The sequence below is a fragment of the Octopus bimaculoides genome, chromosome 8, assembly GCF_046866305.1.
Source record: "Octopus bimaculoides isolate indiv1 chromosome 8, ASM4686630v1, whole genome shotgun sequence".
NCBI classification, from domain to species: domain Eukaryota; kingdom Metazoa; phylum Mollusca; class Cephalopoda; order Octopoda; family Octopodidae; genus Octopus; species Octopus bimaculoides.
The window spans coordinates 77,191,010-77,214,967 of record NC_142935.1 but is presented as its reverse complement, the minus strand read 5'-3'; the positions used below and the strand labels follow the sequence as shown (position 1 = coordinate 77,214,967).

General features: G+C 37.2%; 1 protein-coding gene across 4 annotated transcripts in view; it reads right to left on the bottom strand.

Moving 5' to 3' along the window:
• LOC106872787 (uncharacterized) overlaps positions 1 to 23,958 on the bottom strand; it is a 104,956-nt gene that overhangs the window by 13,932 nt on the left and 67,066 nt on the right. The window contains exon 2 of one of the 4 annotated variants that reach the window (XM_089356695.1): positions 23 to 113. The exons of the other annotated variants lie outside the window; for them this stretch is intronic. Coding sequence (XP_089212821.1) covers positions 23 to 46 — 24 coding nt within the window. The 5' untranslated portion in view covers positions 47 to 113. The remainder of the gene's footprint in view (positions 1 to 22; positions 114 to 23,958) is intronic. 4 annotated transcript variants of the gene reach the window in all.

Genomic DNA, 23,958 nt, shown 5'->3' with positions numbered 1-23,958 from the left:
ATGCATTTAATTTTTGACTTACCCTCATATGTATGCATGTATACATATAAGCAATCAGCTGTATAAAGGGTTTTAGACTGTTCCAGCAGGTTGATTGAGAATCATCTTTAAAGCTGTTGAAATAGATTGAGCTCTCCGTAGGGTTAATGTGTTTGTGTGTATATACACACATGTATACATACACAAACAGACACTGTGACAGTAGATAGATTACATACACATACACACACCTAGTAGATAGAGGCACACAGTGTATGCACACAGCTTTCATGTTATCCAAATCAGATCAAACTTAACCAATTGTTTCTATTATATTTTCTAATTTATTTGTTATTCGTTTTGTTTTAATCCTAAATTTAACATGTATAAAACACTCATATAAATATGCATTTAAACATGCATAAAATATATGTAAACCACATGTGAATCACATGGAAAATATGGAAATATTTTAGATTTAATTTATATTTAAAATATAATCTCATCTTTAGTCCTGTTATACACCTTCAATGTTTACATTCATTGATGTCACCATCTGACATCACAAGGGGCCAAAAGGGTCAGCCTGCTGTTTGAAGGTCAGATCTGAATAGAGACATTTAAGAACCAGAGCAAATATCACAATTCAATCTGATATGACACTATGATATTTCCACCAAACCTCTGAAACAATAAAAGTCAAATTTGACCTAGGAGTAATCTGAACCCAGAGTATTAAGTATCATTATTTTGGTGGCACCTACATACAAGACAACATTTAAATGTATGTTGTGCTGATTTTGACCAGAAATATTGCAGTTGACTGATCAATGATGTTATTGACTGATAACACAGACATTGGTAGCCTGATGCTGAGTGTGTGTGTGTGTGTAAAACAAATCTGGGTGTTTAAATTCCAGGTGCAGTCCATATGATCTCTGTCATTCCAATTTTATTCTAGTGGTAGAATCAATGGAGCATCAGTACTTAGTTACATTACTTTACATTCTGAGTTCACATGTGTAGGAGTATACTGAACCTTGCTGGTTTTGCTTACTCTCACTCGGCCATACCACCAATAAGAGATAGCACTAGACCTATTTGTATTGAAGCCCACTCCATTCTGTATACAATACACCCATTTATCATCCATTTTGCTAACAGTCAATATTCCACACCTCTCTCTCTCAACTCCACACCCCCTTAACTCTACTTCTAACATAATATTCTCGAGTGTCTGAGAAAAGGGATCTTGGACACTCTGTAAAGTGGTTGGTATTAGGGAGGGTATCCAGTTCTAGATACCAAACTAAAAATGTTGGAGTAAGACATAGTCTTCTATTGATCTAGGAGAGTAGGAACTCTGAATATCAAGTCTTACTTGGAACCATGGCCACCCATGCCAGCATAGAAAGTGGACATAAAATAATGATGATGACGATGTCATTATTACCACAATTCAGGACTGTAGATTGGCAGAATCAATAAAACATTAGACAATATGATTTGTGATGATTAGTAATATGTCCCATTATGACAATGTATTTCGTCATCTCTGTGGGACTGGTCCGAATGGCACACCTTCGCCGAATGACCTTACTGACTGTGTCAGTCCACTATTTATTAGTAGTGGTCCAGCCCACTTCTCACCTGGAGGAGTCTGCCACAACACCTCCCCGCTTTGAGATTCTTTTTTTCAACACAACATTTTTTAAAAATTTATTTTCATTACTATTTCTTTATCTTCCACACAGAATTATTTTTCTTTCAAATAAGCTCCAGTCCTGCTATTTCTTCAAGTCAATGTTGTATTTCACTTTCATACAAATCCTTCACACGGACTTATTATTTTTCTCTTATTTAGATTTTTTCTTGTTCCACACAGAATTATACTTATTTTTTCTTCACAACATATATATATTTTCATTTCTATGAATTTTCCTTTTGTTACACTTTTCTCGGCAGAAACTGGATCGGTTACCTGCAAACTTTCATTATCTTTTAAAGTGTTTGCATTAGAATGATTCCTCAATGAAGCATTTTCAATAGAAGGACCTTTTCTCAGGTTCTCTAATTTCAGAATTTTCTACAATGTGTTCTTCACTAATCACTTCCATCAACATTTCATCTGGAGTCTTTTCATGGAGGACTTGTTTAGTATCCTCAATCACAAAATGGCTTGTGTTTTCTTTGTTCATTTTAATTTTCATAGCAACTGGTTTGTTTTCAATTTCAACAGATAATATCTGCTTACATTTGAAATTTTCTGGCATGACTTGCTTTAAATGGATTGTTAATTTTTGTGTTTTTCTAACCAGAATTATTAAATCCTTCGCCTGGACTTATTATTTTTTTGTTCCATGCAGAAGCATTTTTTTTCAAAATGCTGCCTGTAGTACAAAGTCTTACATTATTACTGGTAGCACTACTACATAGAACGACCTGACTTATAAATAAATCCTTTGAACAGACTTATCATTATGTTTTTTTTTGTTCCACACAGTAGCATTTTTTTTTCAAAATGCTGCAGGTAGTACCAAGTCTTACATTATTACAGGCACCACTACTACATAGTGACCTGACTAAAATCCTTCAAACTGACCTATATAATTTTTTACTGCGTGTAGTTCAGTTCTGTGTTTGAGTTTCAGCCCCATCAGACATCTCCTTCTTAAAAATCTTTCTTCAATAGAATTTTGTATATTTTTCATTGTGTGTGTATTATTTTTCACTGTGTAGTTCAGTTCTGTGTTAGAGTTCCAGTTTTATCAGACATTTTTTCTTCAAAATCTTTTTTCAATAGAATTTATATATTTTTCACTGTGTGTAGTTCTGTGTTAGTTCAAATCCTACTTTGGAATCTATATATATAAAAATGAGAATGTGTGTCTGTCTGTCTGTCTGTGTGAATCCCTAAAACTTGAGAACTACGCAACCAATTTCATTCAAATTTTACAGATGCCTTACTTAGGGTTCCAGTTGTGTTTTAGTAAAAAAAAAATTTTAACTTCTTGCAGAGTTCGAGCCCACGGCAACATAATATCTCCTCCACTATTTAAGTATTATGTGTCAAAAGTGAAACAAAAACACTCATGTCAAATACTTTCACTTTAAAAATGAAACTCTTCTACTAACTGAAACAATCACATTTTGATACTGTAATGACAGATACTTTCAGAGAGAGAGAGAGAAAGAGAGAGAGAGAGAGAAAGAAAGAGAGAGAGAGAGAGAAAGAGAGAGATAGAGAGAGAGAGAGAGAGAGTGAGAGATGTATATGTATACATATAGATGTATATGTACACGTTATTCCACTAACTGAAACAATCACATTTCGATACTGTAATTACAGATACTTTTAGAGAGAGAGAAAGAGAGAAAGAGATGTATATGTATACATATACATGTATATGTACACGTATATGCATAGATATATATAGATATAGATCTATATGCATACATGTATATGTATACATATGTGTAGATGTATATATATATAGATGTACATGTAATATGTACGCATATATACATATATATACATGTATACAGATATCTAAACATATATACACCCATCACACACAAACACATGCACACACACCCACACATTAGTCATTTGTTTTCTTATCCAAAACTACGTCAAAAGTACTGAACGGATCTTTATGAAATTTGGAAATTATATTCTATGTATAACGGCCATAACTCCCATGAAAATTCATATATTTTTGATGTTGATGAAATTTTAACCCGAACATAACAGATGAGCATTATTTGTAATTCAACGGTACAACAGTGTAAGACTACCCTTTCAGATATACTTACATTGTGATTTCTGCAATGTGGTGCATAAATTGTCAAGTAAATGAGACGCATCTTTGCCTCCACTGATTCACTTGCAAAGTGTTGAGTAAAATTATTTCGTTGCAGACCTCCTTTGGGTCTTTTTATTATCACTGCGACACACATAGTCCCCAGTTGGTAACATTGATTTCAAGGCCCTCCTAGATGAGAGACTGGCATTCCACTTAATGTCTATGTTCCATGCTGGCATGGATTGGAGAGTTATTAATGTAGAAATATGGTATCGTAGCTACTAACAGTTGAGGGTTGTGTAGTCTAGACGGCGTTTTTAGATTTCATTATTCTCTTTAACCTGGGCAAAGCCGGGTATTTCTGCAAGTCTCTAATATTTTTCACTGCGTGAGCTATGAAACCTTGTCGCCACTGATATATCCCATTATGATGACATATTTTGTCATCTCTGCGGGACTAGTCCGAACAGCGTACCTTCACTGATTGTTGACCTTACTGACTGCATCAGTCCACTATCAATATAGTGGACCAGCCCACTTCTCACCTGGAGGAATCCGCCACAACAATTAGTTACATCTCTTTACATTCTAAGCTGAAATTAGGTGAAGTACTGGGATTGATATAAAATGAAATACCAGTGAAGTACTGCGGTTGACAAAATAAAGTACCAGTGATAAACTGGGGTTGATATAAGTACCAGTGACTCTAAACTTGCTAGTCTTGTTTCAAAACTTGAAACCATTATTATTATTATTATTATTATTATTATTATTATTATTATTAAGGTGGTGAGATGGCAGAATCATTAGAATGTTGGACAAAATGCATTTTTCCTAGCTCTTAACATTCTAAGTTCAAATTTCCCCAAGTTTAACTTTGCCTTTCATCCTTTGGGAGAGGGGTGCCAATAAAGTAGGTACCAATTAAGCACAGGGGTCAATGTAATCAACAAATACCTTCCTTCTAAAATTGCTGGCCTTGTGCCAAAATTTGAAACAATCATGATTATTATTAATTCTGTTATGGCCATCCAGTATTAATTCATTGTTGAGTCATTACTTGCCAGATTTCCTTCCATTTATTCCAGTAAAGAAATCATCTCACAACTGCTGGCAGTTAAAGATGGAGTAAAATAACAGGCATGAATCTCTTTGAGTATTTATGGGTTTGGTTCCAGTTTGGTGGAAGCTGGGTGAGTTGGAAAATCTAGGGATGTTACACAAAATTTTTCATTTATGAGAATGACTCAGAGAGATATCAGAACTGTCAGTTCCGCCACACAACAATGAAATTGCCTGACACCTGCCTCACTACTACCCCAATATTGCCGCTACTACTCCACTACTACTTCAGCACCACCACTCTTGCCACCACCCCCTACAACCTCAACACTACACCCACCTGCCACAGAAGAAGCATTTGGATTAGGAACTGAGATTCTGAAATAATTTAAGACATTTCCAGAGTCTTAGACTGCATTGTCTGGTTATCCTCACAAGAATTTTTTCATTACCACTGTTGTTTATTGTTTTTTATTGTGATCAATATCTGTTGTTATAACTAATGTCTATTTAATAAGAATCAATGATTTATGTTTCAATATATCAACAGCATGACATATAGCAGCAGATATTAACACTATCATTTTTTGCCCACTTTCTCCTCCTCGTTACCATTGCACTACTTCATCCATTACACTACTACCACCCCTACATCACCACCATCACCATCATAATCAACACTGATGCATCAGTACTTTTAAACAATCTCCACCACAGCCATCACACCATGTCTACACCACCACCACTGACAGTACTACTATTTTCCGCACTTTATTTTAAACACATACACACACAAAGATGGATACTGTTAGAAAGAGTGAAAATCTCAAGTTGACAAACGAAGTGAGTAACCTACATTGCAAGTTGGATGTAAAATAACAACAATGACAATAGTAATGATAATACCTTCAAATTTTGACACAAGACTAGCAAGTTCAGAGAAGTGGATAAGTTGATAACATCAGCTGGTGCTTATTTTATTAACCCTGAAAGGATGAAAGGCAAAGACAACCCTGGTTGAATTTGAACTCAGAATGTAAAGAGGGATGAAATACAACTAAGCATTATACCTGGCATGCTAATGATTTTACCAGCACGCTTAAAAAAAAAAAAAAAAAAAAAAAAAAAAAAATAATAATAATAATAATAATAATAATAATAATGCTAATCATTTCCACTAAAGATACAAGGCCTGAAATTTTGGTGGGAGGGGACATTCGATTTCATTGATCCCAGTATTTCACTGGTACTTAATTTATCAACCCGAAAGTATGAGTGTCTCCAACCCTCAGGCTGATTAAACCTTGTAAGTGGACTTGGCCAATGGAAACTGAAAGAAGCCTGTTGCAAAAGTATGCATGGTGTGTATGCATGTGTATGTGTGTGTGCTTGTGCATGTGTATCAGTATCCCCTTGTCTTGACATCTGATGATAGTTGCAAACAAGTGTCACCATCATACAAGTGGGAGTCTCTTTCCAATCTTCCATGAAAACATGTTTAACCTTGAGGAAATATTACCTTATTTGGAAAGAGGTGAGGTTTGGTGACAGGATGGGCATCGCACCATAGAAAGCTTGCCACAACCAAGTCCGTCTGGAAAAAGTAGATTTTAAAATAATGATGATGATAATATATATGTATGTGTGTGTATGGTTTTTATGGTGAGCTGTCATCTGCTGGAAAGCAAAAAAAGTGTAAACCAGTGGGGACCAAGACAGTATAAAGACTTGTTAAAAAACCAGTTTTGAGGAGTTGAATGTACCGTATAATGATGTATAGTGACGTACTCTAAGTCACTCGATACTATTACGGTCTTTCCCAAAATTAACATTGAAAAAGAGTTGGCAGAATATCTGCCAACTATTAAGTTTATGGCAAGGGGTGTCAGGTACGCGATGGTATGGTTGCTATTTGACACCCCTGAGGTGGCTCACAAGTTTGCGAGCCAGCCCTTAGAAGGGGAAAAAATTCTGTTTCTTCCCACATACTGCGGAAAGAAATTAACTCAAGCTTGGGTCTGTGGGCTGCAACCCAGCATAGAACCTGACTGGATAGAGGAAACTATCCGACGGGGTCTGGGTGGCAGCGGAGCTAAGCTCCTAAACGTGAAAATTTTACCTACAGCTGATTGGGTTGGGTCCAAAGCATTTTGACCCTTCGGACCCAATCAGCCAGAGATCTGTTTTCCCAGATTTTTTAAGGATGGAAGGCAGAGGTATCCAGTGATAGTCGAGGGACGTCCCCCCTAATGTCACCTGTGTCTGGAGCCTGGCCACATTAAGAAAGACTGCCCCCAGGACCAGAGTAAGGTCCTGAAACAGTTGATAAATGTTGTTCCCCCCGCTCTCCTAGTAGAGGGAGAGACAGAGAAAGTCGAGGAGGTGGAAACCTCCTCGAAGAAAGGGAAGAAAAGAAAGGTGGGCAACAATGGTTGCTCACCGAAAGTTGCAGGAAAGGAGGAGGACCTTCTGGCTAAGGTGGAAGTGCATCCTATTCCAGTGAAACCCCCAAAAAAGAAGAAAAAGAATGGGACACGGCCAGAGCCCGGTAGTGCACAGCCAACGTGTCCCGAAGCTCCGTTGGTGGGAATTGTGCCACCAACGGAGGAAGGCCTGTTGGTGGGAATTATGCTGCCGACACTAGAAACCGAGGCCTCGCCCTATGAGGAGGAGGAATTTGTAGTCCTCTTCCACAAGGGAGGGTCTGTTGAAAATTTTGTTAAAAAGTTTGCCAGGAAGGGTCAGACGAGAGGGATCCTCACCTGTACCAAGAACCCTAGTTGGCCTCCGCAGGTGACTGCGGAGGTCATATGGGAGACAGACTTGTGCAGGGTGATGAATTCCTTCCCCAAAGACGCATTCCGCTTCTTACTGAAGTTGCCCGATGAAGAACCAGCGAGGTGCTTAAGTGAAGCACGGAGTCTGGTCGGGCGGTAAAATGTAAGAGGACGAGTGCCTCATATTGAAAGGGTTTGTGGCCCATAAAAAGAAAAGTGTAAGAGGCAAATGCATCATTTCAAAGACATGATAAATTGAAATTGTAAAATAAGAGGTTTATAGCCTCAAATTGTAAATTTATGTATAAATTTATAAAAGAACAATGATTTAGAGAAGCAAAGTTCGGCGGGCGGCTCCTGTCTCCTCCTGTTAATACCATCTTACTCATCATTCATCTCATCCCATTAATGTGTTTGTCCAACCTGTAGCTACTCCTCTGTGTACTGCCTTTATGGCAAATTGAATGAAATAAAGTAGCTTGCTTACCAATCACATGGTTCCAGGGCTGACCAAAGCCTTGTGAGTGGATTTGGTAGACAGAAACTGAAACAAGCCCGTCGTATATGTGTGTGTGTGTGTGTGTGTGTATTTGTCTGTCTTTGTTTGTCCCCCCAACATAACTTGACAACCAATGCTGGTGTGTTTACGTCCTCGTAACTTAGCAGTTCAGCTAAAGAAACTGATAGAATAAGTACTAGGCTTACAAAAAATAAGTTCTGGGGTCGATTGTGAGTTTGTTTTCCAAGATTCCTGATGTGAAACTGTGTATTGAAACATATATTGTTATATTTCAGGATGGTCATTCTTTCTCTTGCCAAATAAACACACACACTATATATTTGTTCTTCACTCATTTATTATTGTTCTTATTTTATCTTATGTCCATTGTCTGGAAATCTTTTGTGATACATTTGTGACCTCTTCAGTGACTCCATATGTTCTGCTTAGTCCATTCTGTCTTTCTATGGCGTGTATCCTTATCTGCATATGCATTTGCATCTGTATCTGTGTGTGTGTGTCTGTGCATGCATGTGTGTACACATATCTAAGTGTTTTGTATGTGTGTATGGGTTTGCTTACTATATTATTTGTATCTGTGCCCTTTATATAGTTTTTTTCTTTAGTAATAGACAGACTGAACCTCAACAGAAAATACAATTGGAACAATAACACCCCCACCATCATCACATTATGCAATATGATGACTAAAGACAGAAGGGGGAAAAAAAAGACACAAATACAAACAGTATAATATATAAACCCAAATATACATGCTCAAAAGACACACATACACATGCTTATGATGAAATATAAGAAATAGAGATAAATAAGTAAATAAATGAAAAGAAAAAAATCTATACAAAGATTTCCTACCTGAAAGACCAGGAAACTTTGTGGAATCAAAGACTGTCATATTTCATGCATCCACTTTCACTGTGGTTATCACTGCATTCAATACACACACACAAGCTAGCATGGAGATCACCACATAGCCACTCAAGCAGTGAAATAGCCCTTAAATCATGCTACCTTACCATTTTTAAAAGGGTAAGCTCATATTAGATAATGGTAGTCTGAAGTAGCCCTAAATAGAGGTGATGGAATTGGTCTAGTAATGTTTTAGGTGTCAGCTTACTAATGGCTCCCACCCTTCCCCTGATCCTCTTTTTTATGTATATACATCATCAGAAAATAGAAGTTGCATTATTGCATTATACATGCATACACAAGTGCACATGTAGACACGCACATTCTTTTATTCTTTTACTTCTTTCAGTCATTTGACTGTGGCCAACAATGGTTGTCAAGTGATGGTGTGGGGACAGACACAGACACGCAAATACATACATACATATATATATATATATATATATATATATATATATATATATATATGATAGGCTTCTTTCAGTTTCTGTCTACCAAATCTACACACAAAGCATTGGTCAGCCCAAGGCTATAGAAGAAGACACTTGCCCAAGGTGTCACACAGTGGGACTGAACCTGGAACCGTGTGGTTGGGAAGCAGACTTCTAACCATACAGCTATGCCTGTGCCTACATACCTATATACAGGGGTTGGACATATACACAGGAGTTGGACAAAATAATGGATACACCTTGAAATTTCAAGCAAATTTATTTTAATGTGGGGTAGGACTGCCTTTGGCAGTAATTACAGCTTGAATTCTATGAGGTATGGACTCGTACAAAGTTTGAATTCTTTCCAAATGAATTTTTGTCCATTCTTCAGCTAAAACAGTCTCCAGTTCTTGTTGTGATGATGGTGAAAGATATTGACTCCTTACTTGTTTTTCTAAAATGCACCATGAATGTTCAATAATATTTAGATCTGGGGATTGTAGTGGCCAGATAAAATGTTCAACTTCATTAAAATGTTCCTCGTGCCATTCAGTAACAACTTTAGCTGTGTGAATTGGTACATTATCATCCTGAAAGATTGCGTTTCCCTCCAGAAACAGTTCTGCAACCATAGGATGAATTTGATCAGATAAAATGCTTAAATAGTCTTCATTATTAATTCTGCCATGAAGGCAAACCATTGGGCTGGTGGATTTCCAAGATATAGCCCTACCCACCAGATCATCACAGATCCTCCTCCATGTTTAACAGTTGGAAGAAGGCAGTGTGGGTCAAATGCTTCTTTTGGCTGCCTCTACATGTATACTCAGCCAGTGGTCGGAAATAAGGTAAAGGATGACTCGTCCGAGAAAATAACATTCATTCGTGCTCTAGGGACCAATTCTGTAGGTTTTTACTCCACTCTAAATGCTTAGCAATGTTTCGTGAAATCTGGCTTTATGCAGTTCCCGGTAAACAGTTTTTCTGGAAATTAGGTTCTCGAGATGGTGATTAAGCTCTGCAGTAATTTTGAGAGCTCTACTTTTGTGATCCTTTCCAACAATTCGTGTAAGAGTCTGACAGTCCCTATCTGAAAGTTTTGGTTTTCTTCTGGAGTTTTGTTTTGACGAGGAGGTTTTTCCTCCTTTCTCAAAAGCTGTCATTACCTTCGAGACAGTACTTCTTGATACACCAAACATTTTGACTGTTTTCATTACACTCGTACCTGCCATATGAGCACCAACAATTTGATCTTTTTGAAAGTTCAATAGATCTGTCATTTTAATAAATTTTAATTACCTTTTTCTGATGATATCTGAACAGAAACAGCAATTTTAGCAAAACATATTAAGCAACACTAATAATAAATCAAAAAACATAAAAATAAACAAACTTTTAACAGTTCTTTAGATATTTCAAAATTATGATGCTATGATGCTAGGTGTTTCCATTATTTTGTCTAACCCCCGTATATGTATTATTATTAGGGTTATTATTAGAATGAAGAAATTGATTTCTAACCGTTTTTTGTTTTTTGGTTCACCAAAAAGAAAATAAACAGAAAGAAAGAACAGAAGCTCCATTACTGAAATTTAAATAACAATAATAATTGTTACAAGTTGAACTTTAGAAAAATCTGGAATATTTTTACTGTTGCACTTACTGATTGTATCTGTAAACTTTGCGTTAGCCAGACTCATTTTTTTTACTGAAAATCCAATCTTTTCCTGATTATGCTTACACATTCACTAATGTAACTGACTGCACAAATATTTACTGGCATAAAATGTAAATTCGTAATCACAATAGTGAAGTTATAGGTTTTGTCCATATATATTTTCCCTCCCATTGATATAGATATATAAGTATGTATGTAGATATATAGGTATGTATGTAGGTAGGTAGATTGATATGTATGTAGACAGGTATGTATGTATGTTGATAGGTAAGTAGATATATGTCAGGTTACTCTTAGTGTTGCTAGTAACATGTAACCCAGTACAACCAGTCGCATGGTTGAACCATTGGTGATTAAACTGGCAACCCTAAAAAGCATTTGGTAAAGAAGGTGAAAAACAAAACCTGTCACAGGATGGATGAACTCAGAGTCAACAGCCATGCAATAGCTGAGAGTGACAAACTCCTGTTTTTGTTTAGCCCTTTAGCATTCAGATTACTCAGTCAAATGTAATGATTAGTCATGCATTATTTCAGAGCTTAAAAATTTTGATGATGTGATAGTAATTTTTTTAGAATGACATCATAGGGTAGGTATAAGAGGCTGGATCTGGCTGGTTTTAACATAAAATAGGTAGAATATTTGGGCTGGATATGGCTAGTTTAAATGCTAATGGGTTAGCTATCACTCTAAGAAAAGGAAATTCTGAAATATGTATGTAGGTAAATAGATACCGTAAATCCTCGAGTATAATCCGCATTTTTTTCCCCAAATTTAAAGGTCAAAATCCCTAGTGCGTACTATATACGAGGTTAAAAATGAAAAATATTTTCTAAGCAATGTCCGAGTCTCTATTTGCTGTCCGGCAATGTTTATTCAGACGCATTTTGTGATTTCGGGTTTGTAACTGATAGTGATAAATATGTAAAGGCAATTTACTTAATATTTATTTTTCACTGATGTTATTACTGTTATTTCTTTATTTTCTGCAAACAAAGTGCACAAAAAAGCTACACATTTGCATTATATTATATATACAATAATAATAAAGGACGTTACCGTATATATGTTTACAAACCAAGGATGTTATACAGACCTCCTTGACTCAAGTTAGAGAAGGGGTGCGTATTATACACAAGGTTTAGGTTTTTTCAGAGGTACAGCTCCCTAAAAATCCCCTGCATATTATACTCAAGGGCGGAGTATACTTGAGGATTTATGGTATGTATGCATGTATGATACATCTAAATGGGTAGAAACACACATACACACTCACACATGTATAGAAAAGATGAAATGTACAAAAGCAAACAAGAATCTACTTATTTAAAAAAAAATTAAAATATCAAATCCAAAGTTACATGTCTGCATAAACAGAAGCCTCAGAGCAGGTAATAATTATGTGATTGATGTAATTAGTTTTACTCATTATTATTTCTGACCCTAAGATCTCAATAATCACACCCTACTTTTTCTCCTTATATTGCCACTGTTGACATTTGACAGACACCACCTCAGCATAATTACTGCTCTGTCTTATTTCATAATTAGTACTGTATAACAAACACTTTTGACTGTCTTTGCTGCTTTCATAACTTTCAGTTAGAGAAACTGTACAGATACCAGAATTAGGAACATGTACACACACACACGCACACGCACACACGCACACACACACAGAGTCATGCATATACACATAGACTTATTTGCATTTCTATGATTTTCAGTTTCCTGTGAAATAAAAATCTTTTTTGTATTTGTCAAAATAACACCCACCCAACCTCAGCCACATCATCATCATCATCATCGTTTAACGTCCGCTTTCAATGCTAGCATGGGTTGGACGAATTGACTGAGGACTGGTGAAACCGGATGGCAACACCAGGCTCCAGTCTAATTTGGCAGAGTTTCTACAGCTGGATGCCCTTCCTAACGCCAACCACTCAGAGAGTGTAGTGGGTGCTTTTACGTGTCACCCGCACGAAAACGGCCACGCTTGAAATGGTGTCTTTTATGTGCCACCCACACAAGCCAGTCCAGGGGCACTGGCAACGATCTCGCTCGAAAATCCTACGGGAGCCAGTCAGGCGGTACTGGCAACGGCCACGCTCAAAATGGTGCATCTCATGTGCCACCCGCACAAGAACCAGTCCAGGGGCACTGGCAACGATCTTACTTGGCTTGCCGGGTCTTCTCACGCACAGCACATTTCCAAAGGTCTCGGTCAGTAGTCATCGCCTCGGTGAGGCCCAATGTACGAAGGTCTTGCCTCACCACCTCAGCCCAGGTCTTCCTGGGCCTACCTCTTCCACGGGTTCCTTCAACTGTTAGGGTGTGGCACTTTTTCACGCAGCTATCCTCATCCATTCTCACCACATGTCCATACCAGCGCAATCATCTCTCTTGCACACCACAACTGATGCTTCTAATGTTCAGCTTTTCTCTCAAGAGACTTACACTCTGACGGGTATTCACATTGACATTACACATCCAACGGAGCATACTGGCTTCATTCCTTGCGAGCTTACGTATGTCCTCAGCAGTTACAGCCCATGTTTCACTGCCATGTAGCATGGCTGTTCGTACGCATGCGTCATACAGTCTGCCTTTTACTCTGAGTGAGAGTCCCTTTGTCGCCAGCAGGGGTAAGAGCTCTCTAAACTTTGCCCAGGCTATTCTTATTCTAGCAGCTACACTTTCAGCGCACCCGCCCCCACTACTAACTTGGTCACCCAGATAGCGGAAGCTATCGACTACCTCTAGTTTTTCACCCTGGAATGAGATAGAAGTTGTTTCCTGTTTGTTTACAGTCTTTATTGCACCTGAACATCTGCCACAAACAAAAACTAACTTGCTAGTTAACCTGCCTTTGATGTTGCTGCACCTCTTATGTGTCCATAGCTTGCACCGGGTACATCTTATAGAGTTACTACCTACTCCTTTTCTACATACTGAGCAGGGCCATCTACCTGAAGGGGTTTGTGTTTTATCTACCTTCCTACTTATTAGGATTTTGGTTTTAGCTAGGTTGACTCTAAGGCCCTTCAATTCTAGACCTTGCTTCCACACCTGAAACTTCTCCTCTAGTTCTGATAGTGACTCCGCAATTAGGGCAAGGTCATCAGCATAGAGGAGCTCCCAGGGGCAACCTGTCTTGAACTCCTCTGTGATTGCCTGGAGGACTATGATAAATAAGAGGGGGCTGAGGACGGAACCTTGGTGGACCCCTACCTCTACCCGGAATTCATTGCTGTACTCATTTCCAACCCTCACCTTACTGGCAGCATCTCTGTACATGGCTCGCACAGCTCTCACTAACCATTCTTCTATCCCAAGTTTCCTCATTGACCACCAGATAAGGGATCTGAGGACCCTGTCAAAGGCTTTCTCCATGTCAACGAAAGCCAGGTACAGAGGTTTATCCTTAGCTAGGTATTTCTCCTGCAACTGTCTCACTAGAAATAAGGCATCAGTAGTGCTTTTACCTGGCATGAACCCAAACTGCATCTCATCTAAATTGATTCGCTCCCTAATTAGTTGGGCTATGACCCTCTCTGTAACTTTCATAACCTGATCTAACAGCTTGATGCCTCTGTAATTATTTGTATCTAAAGCTTCACCTTTACCTTTGTAGCAGTTGACTATGATGCTGCTACACCAGTCATTGGGTATGACTCCTTCGTGTATCACCTGGTTCGTAATACGGGTGACTAGGCTATAGCCAACACTGCCAGATATTTTGAGCATCTCTGCAGTGATTCCTGATGGGCCGGGGGCTTTCCCGGTCTTCATACTCTTAATTGCTTTATCTACATCTCTTAGAAATGAATTACATTCTTAATTCTTTATTGCCCACAAGGGGCTAAACATGGAGGGGACAAACAAGGATGGACAAATGGATTAAGTCGATTACATCGACCCAGTGTGTAACTGGTACTTAATTTATCGACCCTGAAAGGATGAAAGGCAAAGTCGACCTCGGCAGAATTTGAACTCAGAACGTAATAGTAGACGAAATACCGCTAAGTATTTTGCCCAGTATGCTAATGTTTCTGCCAGCTCGCTGCCTTTTCTTATCACAACCAGCACTACCACCTCCACTATCACCACAACTTTGACCACAATCACAAACACCATCACCACCAAATTCATGTACTATCACTACTACCACCATTATCGCTACCACCACTTCCACCATCACTGCAGTTTCATATTGAACTGTATTCTATATGCATCACTGAAGGCTAGTTACAGCTTTTGCAATTTCATGTGTTGCCATACTTTCCTCATCTGTAACACTTCACATACAAATTCACACATATACACAAATGCACACACACAGACACATATATGTATAATTTTGCTCTCAGACTCAATACAAAATATTACCATCTCATCTAAACTGACCTCACTCTCTGACTCCATACGAATAAACCAAATAAATTATCACAGAATATATACCCATGTCTTTCCTAACAGCTATACTACATGTATATTTATCATAGAATATACCTCCTGTGCCTTCATCACAGAATACACTGCTACTGTTTGCATCATATGGTGCCATTATCACAGAAAATACCACCTGTGTCTTCACACAGTATACAACATGTCTTCATCACAGAATATCCCACCTCTGTCTTCATCAGAGAATATACCTTCAGTGTTTTCATCACAGAATATATTACCTGTTTTTCCATCAGAGAATATACTGTCTGTCTACTCATTACAGAATATTAGCCTGTAGCTTCATTATGGAATATATTACTTCTACAAGATTTTCTATAGATGGAATGGGTCACCACTGCCAGTATGTAGCCTACATATTAGCATGTTATTACTAATTAATACTTAGTTACATAAGTTCATAAGGTGATTAATATGTTTTACATATATATTGACAAGTGTTTAGTAGGATGGAAGTAGCAGGATTGTTGAATGAATTAACATTTTGAGTGTTTAACATAGTTGAGTGAATTAACAAATGCATATTTCATGAGTAACCAACTTCAATGAAATATATGTTTCAGCAGAACTTGAACTCAGAGTGGAAAGGTTCCAAACTAAAAATATCATTTTGTCTGACACTCTAACCACTTCTACTCCAAATTTGTGTTATACATTGATAACATCCCATCACCAGAAATGTTATGGGGGAAGAGTGAGGTGGTGAGGGGAATCTAGTTTCAGCCATCCAAAATTGAAGTGAATCATTTTATGAAGATGCTCCAGCTTTTTCAATCAACTGCACCTGTGTGCAGTTCAGTTGGCAGCTGTGGGTAAGATGGTAGGTGGAGTGGCGCATTTGCTGGTGGATTGGTGGTGGTGGTGGTGGTGGTGGGGAGGGACATGTGATCACAACCTAGGTAATTACTAAAACTGTAAATAGCCCTAAGTGTTGGGCATGTAGGGAAGGGGCTCAATTTAAGGTGGAAACAGAGAAAGAGAATAGGGGTGTGTAAGTTATTACTTGCAGGAGTGAAGGGGGAAGGACAGACAAGGGGAGGAGGTACTAAGTAATGGAATGTAATTTCACATTAGAGTGAAAATATATAAATGGAAAGAAAGTTAAGATTGTGGGAGTGGGGTAAATAAAGAGAAGGGAGAAATTGATACAAGATGAGAGAGAAAATACAGACAAGATAGGAAAGGATGGGAGAGGGGGTATGAATGAAACAAAGGGGAAAAGGTTAGCGGTAATGACGGTGGTGGTGGTGATGGTGGAGGTAATAGTGATGGGGCACTTAAGGAAGTGGTGGTTTAGGTGGTGGTGACTGTAATGGTGATGATGGTAGCTGTAGTGGTGGTGGTAGTGCAGAATTGCTGTAGTTGTTGTATAGGAGATGTGGTGGTTGCAGTATTGGTAGTAGTTGTAGTGTTGGAGATAGTGTTATTGTTTGTGGTAGTAGTGATGCAGTATTGCTGGTAGTTGTAGTAGTGGTGATAGAAGTAGTAGAGGTGGTGGTGGTGACAGCAGTTATTGTTAGTAATTGTGGTGATGATAGTGGTGGAGGTAATGCTCTTGGTGATGGTAGTTGTGATGATGATGGCAGAAAATATAGATTTTAAGATGTTTATATTATGTTTATCTAGACTTCGTTATGGGCTAACATAGAACCTTCTTTATGGTTGTACACAATGTATTAGAAATAACAGCCAAATCTAATAAGACACACCGAAAAATGTATTCCTAAATACACTATTGTCTGAAAACGATGGGATGATCAACACTAGCAGGTCACTGACTGTAGGTCTTCTCAGATCTGGCTTGGGGTTAAACAACAACACTTTTACACACACATTCTCATATATATATATATATATATATATATACACATACAGGGTGCAAGGGGTAAATTTTCGCCATTTTATATTTTTAATTTCATGCATGCACATTGTTTGGTTTTTGATTTTGTCGACTACACAGTATAGTAGAGTCAGTTGGGCACTGTCTATGAGAAAACCAGCACCATGATGCAATTCACTCTGCCAGAAACTTGGAAATGACATGCTGTACTGCTTGGCATTCATGCTGGAAGCTCCAATACGAACATTTCAGAGTGTTTGGGTGTCAATCTGAGAACAGTGTAATTTGAGGACATGTACCAAGAGAGATAAAAATCAAACATCCAGTCAGCATCAAGATGTTTGGAGTGATCACTAGTGATGGCAACGTTTTGCCTCCATTCATCTTCCCATTCAGCCTCACACTCAACATGGAGGCTTATATCAAGTGCCTAGAGGAGGTAGTGCTGCCCTGGGTTAAGAGGGCGGCTGCTGGAAGACCTTATATCAGGATTCTGCATCATGCCACACATGGCTGTCAGATAATTTCTGCAACCACATCACCCCTAACATGTGGCCACCTAACTCCCCAGATTGCAACCCTCTTGATTATTGTGTGAGGCACAGTTGAGCAAGAGACTAACAAAACTCCCTGTAACACCAAAGATGAACAGAAGACAAGGATTATGGCAACATTCATCAACTTAAAAAAGAAGATTGTCCAGAAGAGTTGCAGGAGATTCCGAAGTCGTCTGGAGGCTGTGGTTGAAGCCAATAGCGATTTTATTGAATTAATCTACTCTTTAGTATTTTAAGATATTTTTCTGATGTTTTGCAAACATCTTGCACATCCAAGTGCTACCAGTTGAGAGCTCCACATATCGGAAACCAGCAAGTGTATGGGGTCATCAGGAGAGAATGTGTGCTGTTTCGGGGCCTACCTCTCGACAGTATCAATGCGCACTGGCTTCCCTCACTGATATGAGGCCCCACTTGCTAGATTAATTAGATCAACTGGTTATCATATAAGGCTCAATAGTCTTCTGTTTTCATTTTTGCATAATTTAGACAACAGTTTATTCACTGCACCCTGTATATATATATATATGTATATATACTTCCTCCTAACACAACAGGTTACAGATTTCAGTAAGTGTATGTGAGTAACTTTTGGGGTATATTTGTGTGTGTGTGTGTGTGTGTGTGTGTGTGTGTGTGTGTGTGTGTGTGTGTGTGTGTGTGTGTGTGTGTGTGTGTGTGTTTATTGCAGTGGTTCTCAAACTTTTCAAAAAATTTTACATGCCAGTTCCCTTACAGTTTTTCAATGATTCACAGTTCCCTATAAAATGCAGGATAATTAACTTGGGAAAAAATGATATACATTCTTGTACCATAATTTCTGGACTATGAACTGCACTGCCCATAGACCCACAACCCTGAAAACCACAACTTGATCCATGCAACACTCCATAGGGATACAATAAATACACATGAAAATATGGGGAATCAGTTGATCAATTGGTTACAAAACAAATTAGAAAAGAAAACAGTCCGAAAATATCTCAAGCATTTGTATTAACAATTGTGTAAGACTCATTTATGCCCATTTAGCAACCAGAAACCATGGGTCATACACCAAAAACTACAGTAGATATATGTACATAACAATATATGTACACCTTCCCCATTCTCCATATTTTGGGATGCTATTCTTCCCCACTGGCAGATCATTCCTCATATTCATTATCCAAGAGGTGCATTTCAATCAATTTAGCTATTTTCAGGAGAAAAATTGTAACAGCATCCAAAAATGTACAGAAGTTTCTGCCAATTGGACCACAATCCATGATAGAATATGTATGCTGAAGACCCAAAATAACATGTTCATGGACTGGTTGCTAAGTGGCTGAAGTGGTTATTTTTATAACGTGTAACAAAATGAAGACATGTAGAGTGCTGGTAGACCGGCATTTTGGGAAAATACAGTCTTGGCATAGTGCCAGTGCACGGGTATTTCGGGTTCTAAGGGTTAATTAGTTTAATATTGGAGAAGATTAACAATTAGATTAATCCATGATTACATAGAAGATAAAATTAATTGCTAGTGCTTGATGTCCCCTTCCTCCACTCCACATTTGGTTCAAACCAAATACTGTCAATAGTCCTAACATGTTTCCTCAGTAGAAATTTTGATTATATTTCCTTGTCAGAGAATTAGTTTCATTAATTCATACCACCCACACATTACATAACAATTATCAGGATTATTGAGACATTTAACAGGTGAAGTCTTCTGTTCTATGTTGCCAAGTTTTGGTAGAGTGGTTATGGTTATGGAAATGACCCCATGCCCAGCATGGTGAAGACTAGCAATAAACCTAAAGAATTGCATACTGGGCCATTTTGTATGGAGACATTAAAGGGTTTAGTCTTTGCTTCAAGTATAAAAATAAATATTACATAAATATGATTTAACTATAAAATAATATATCATGAAAGAGTATTGTAATTTGCTTGAAGCATTGCAATATGTAAGTGATAGACATATTTTTAAGTAGACATTTAAGCAATGCTAGTGAGGAGTTGAGCAAAATATGTAAGTTGAGGCTTATAAATAAATACTAAGACAAGACACTTCATCACCTTACATAGGTTGGTTAAGGTTTTTATTACATTTTAGGAAAGCTTCCCTTTATCAAATATAAGGTAGGAAATAATCCAAGAGTGCGATGAAAAATATTATTGGCAAGCCATTCTGGTGTGCTGTGACTTATATTTGATAAAAAGAATTTTACCAAAATATAATAGAAATATTAAACAATAATGTAGGTGATACAATATCTTATTTTTGTCTTTAAGGCAGCAAGTTGGCAGAAACGTTAGCACGCCAGGTGAAATGCTTAGTGCTATTTCGTTTGTCTTTACGTTCTGAGTTCAAATTCCGCTGAGGTCGACTTTACCTTTCGTCCTTTCAGGGTCAATAAATTAAATACCAGTTGTGTACTGGGGTTGATCTAATCGACTGGCCCCCTCTCCAAAAGTTTCAGGCCTTGTGCCTAGAGTAGAAAAGAATATCTTGTTTTTGTCTTTATTTATTGGCATCACCTCACATATTTTGTCTAACTTCTCACCAGCATTGCCTAACAGTCTTCAAAATACATCATAAATATAATATAAATTTGATATATCATGACATAAATGTTGTATTGTTTTGTCTTTAGTAAATAAGAATTGCAATTTGTTTAACAGACTATTTTATCATTCCAGTGTTTAAGATCTGATATGTTACAAGGTTCCACCAACAATGTTTGGTTTAAATAAGCTTTAGTATTCTACTGTTGGTGTTTAGTTTGTAGCAGGTAACACAACTTCACAGCAAAGGTTTCACTTTAATGACTGCTATACTCCATTGTAGATGTTTAGTAATAAAAGGTTACAATGTGTTTAGCTCTTCAAGATGATAGTATTCTACTACTAGCTCTCTCTCTCTCTCACACACACACACATGCACATATATATATATAAAAAACATTCGCAGATGTTAGAGTAATTACCTCCTCTGTTAGCTGTTTGAACTCAAGACCTTTGAGCAATTAGTTCAATACTTTAGCAACTCAGCTATTTTATAATGAAATATCAGTGAGAAGGGGGAGTTTGGTAGTAGAAAAAAATGTGAGTGGATAGAACAGTGATGGCTATGATCTGAATGTTTGCCATAGGGATTTAAAGGTACCTTACCCAGGGTGCAAGGTCAACCGAGAAACACTAAATATCAGAGGATAATGTAAATACAGAAAGTATATATATAGACACACAGACTGAGGTACACAACGAAGATATATTAAACACCAACACTGACATAATGTCACCAAATGCAGCTAAATAGCAACTCTAACATAGTGTTCCTATCAGAACTAAATGCTTGGAGTGGAGCCAATGAGAAAGCCTCTACGTAGTTGCTTGACCTGCTAGAAATAGCAGCCAAATCTCTCTTACATCCCACCACATTTGAAACAAAGGATGCATTGTAGAATGTATTCATGAATACACACACACACACACACACACACATACACACACACACACACATATATATATATGGAGTTAAATGCAGGTGTCATTCAAATCTTTATATTTCCGACATATGTTTCAAAGAAAACGGTATTATTCCAGAAGGAATAAATGATGTAAAACAATGCAATATTCTCATCAGGGAAAAAAAAGAGAGAAACAAAACGCATCAATAAGAGATTTTAACCAAATGTGATTACTGCATATATGATGAAGGGAACGCTGGTAAGTTATTTTTTTTTTAAAAACCGTTAACAGATATAATGTCAAAGGCAATTTATAGAAAGAGAAGGAGGAGGAAGAAAGAAATCAGCAGAAAACTAAAAATGGAGAAATATAGGGTGATAGATGAATAGGAATAAAGATTAAAGGTGTGGAAATAGATATATTTAGTGAAAGTGAAATGTAAGAAGACAGTTAAAGGTCGAACTTAATAGACTGGTAGAAATCACTTATAGGAACTAAAGGTATGTTTTTGCCAATGTCTGCAATGATTAACACATTCTTTAAACATGTTTACAAGAGGATTCTCTGAGAACAGGATGAAGTACAGTTCATTATTACAGAACGAACAAAAGGATTTACCTTTACCATTCCAAATCAAAATGATGAAATCAAGCTTTTGGTGAAAGGACTTGCATTCACACATACACCAACAATCAATCACCAAAAGTTAGAGAAGGATATCCAAAATTTCTGTCAGAAGTTATGACTTGTTGCATTTTGCACCAATAATAATAGTGAGATTGATGAATTCCTGATAGGGAATAAATCCAAATTCACTCAACCAAAAAGAAGAAATGTTCATTTAGACTAATACATTGATATCCCTTCCAAATTTCCATTTAGGCATAATACTAGTGTTAGACCAAGTATTACCAAATCAGAGAAGTCTGCAAAATGATAATATAATAATCATCAAACAAGCAGATAAAGGTGAGTAGTATTGTCATAATAGATGCTAAATATTTGCAAGATTTAGGTGAGGATCAACTGAAGGATACAACATCCTACTGCGAAATACCTTCAAATATTTGAAGGTATTTCACAGTAAAATATTGTATCCTTCAATTGATCCTCAATGAAAGACCTATCATAGCTGGTCCAGAATGCCCTACTCATCATCTAAGCAATTTTGTTGACATCATTTTGATACCATTATGTACTGACATACCAAGTTTTACTTAGAATTGACATTGATATCCTGTTCCATTTTCCCAAAACAACAGAATCGAATTCATTCTTACTTAGTATTGATATAGTAAGCCTCTACATGATTTAGGAATAAAGGCAATTAAATATTGGGTGGAAAAATAGAGGAGTGATTCCTAATCGATTCACTATGGCCTTTATCCTTATCCTTAAAAACAATACATTCATTTTCAATGGGAAGAATTATCTTCAAAATAGAGGCATGACAATGGAAATTAACTTTGGTTCAGTTTAGACAAACTCATTAATGGGATACTTAGAACAACAACTACATCAAAGAGCAGAAGAAAATTACAGCACTGAATTTAGAAGAATATTTAAGGTTTTTGGAAGAGATACCTAGATGATTATTTCATAATAATCTGTAGATACTTTGGAGGAATTCAATACTCCTGTGAACAATCTGCATCCAACTCTGATATGAGCACTACTAAATTACCATTTCTCAACATAATGGTAATAAAAAAATGACACCACCATCACAACTGGTATATATAAAGACACAGGTTCACATCAATACCTGAACTTTAAATTATGCCAGCCAACACCTACAAAATGTAATATCCCAAACTGTCTATCCCAGAAAATTCGTACTATTGTTGATGATGTAGACAGCAAGATAAATGTCTCACAGGACTCCAAGAATTTTTACTCAAGCAAAAATATCCATCTCTACTTACAGAAAATGGTACACAGCATGCTAAACAAATACCTAGAGAATAACTTAGAGCAACCCAAAAAAGAGAAATGTAAGAACAGAACATCATACCATTTATATTGACATGCACAGCCCATATCACCTAAATATCTTTAATGCTTCTAAATTAAACTTACTATCATCAGTCAAGGTAATGAACTAAAAGTTGTAATTGCTAATCAAATACTGGTCCAAAGTAAAAGGCAACAAAAACACTTCAAACAGTTGTTGACAAAGGCAAATTTTGACCTAAATAACAAAATTTCGTATTATCCAATTTTCTGTGGTGCAGTGCTCTGGGAATGACCCCTGGAGACAATTTGTCTTACCTATCTTTCTGGTATTTTAACAATCAGTGCTATGAGGGAGTCATTACCAGAGTACTGCAACACAGCAAACCAAAAAACAAGCACAAAAATAAAGAAAAATTGTGTATGTGTGGTTGTTAATGTTTACAACACTAGCACTGCTAGGAAATTTAATCTTACAGATGCATCATCATGGCATACTAACAAATGATTCTTACAC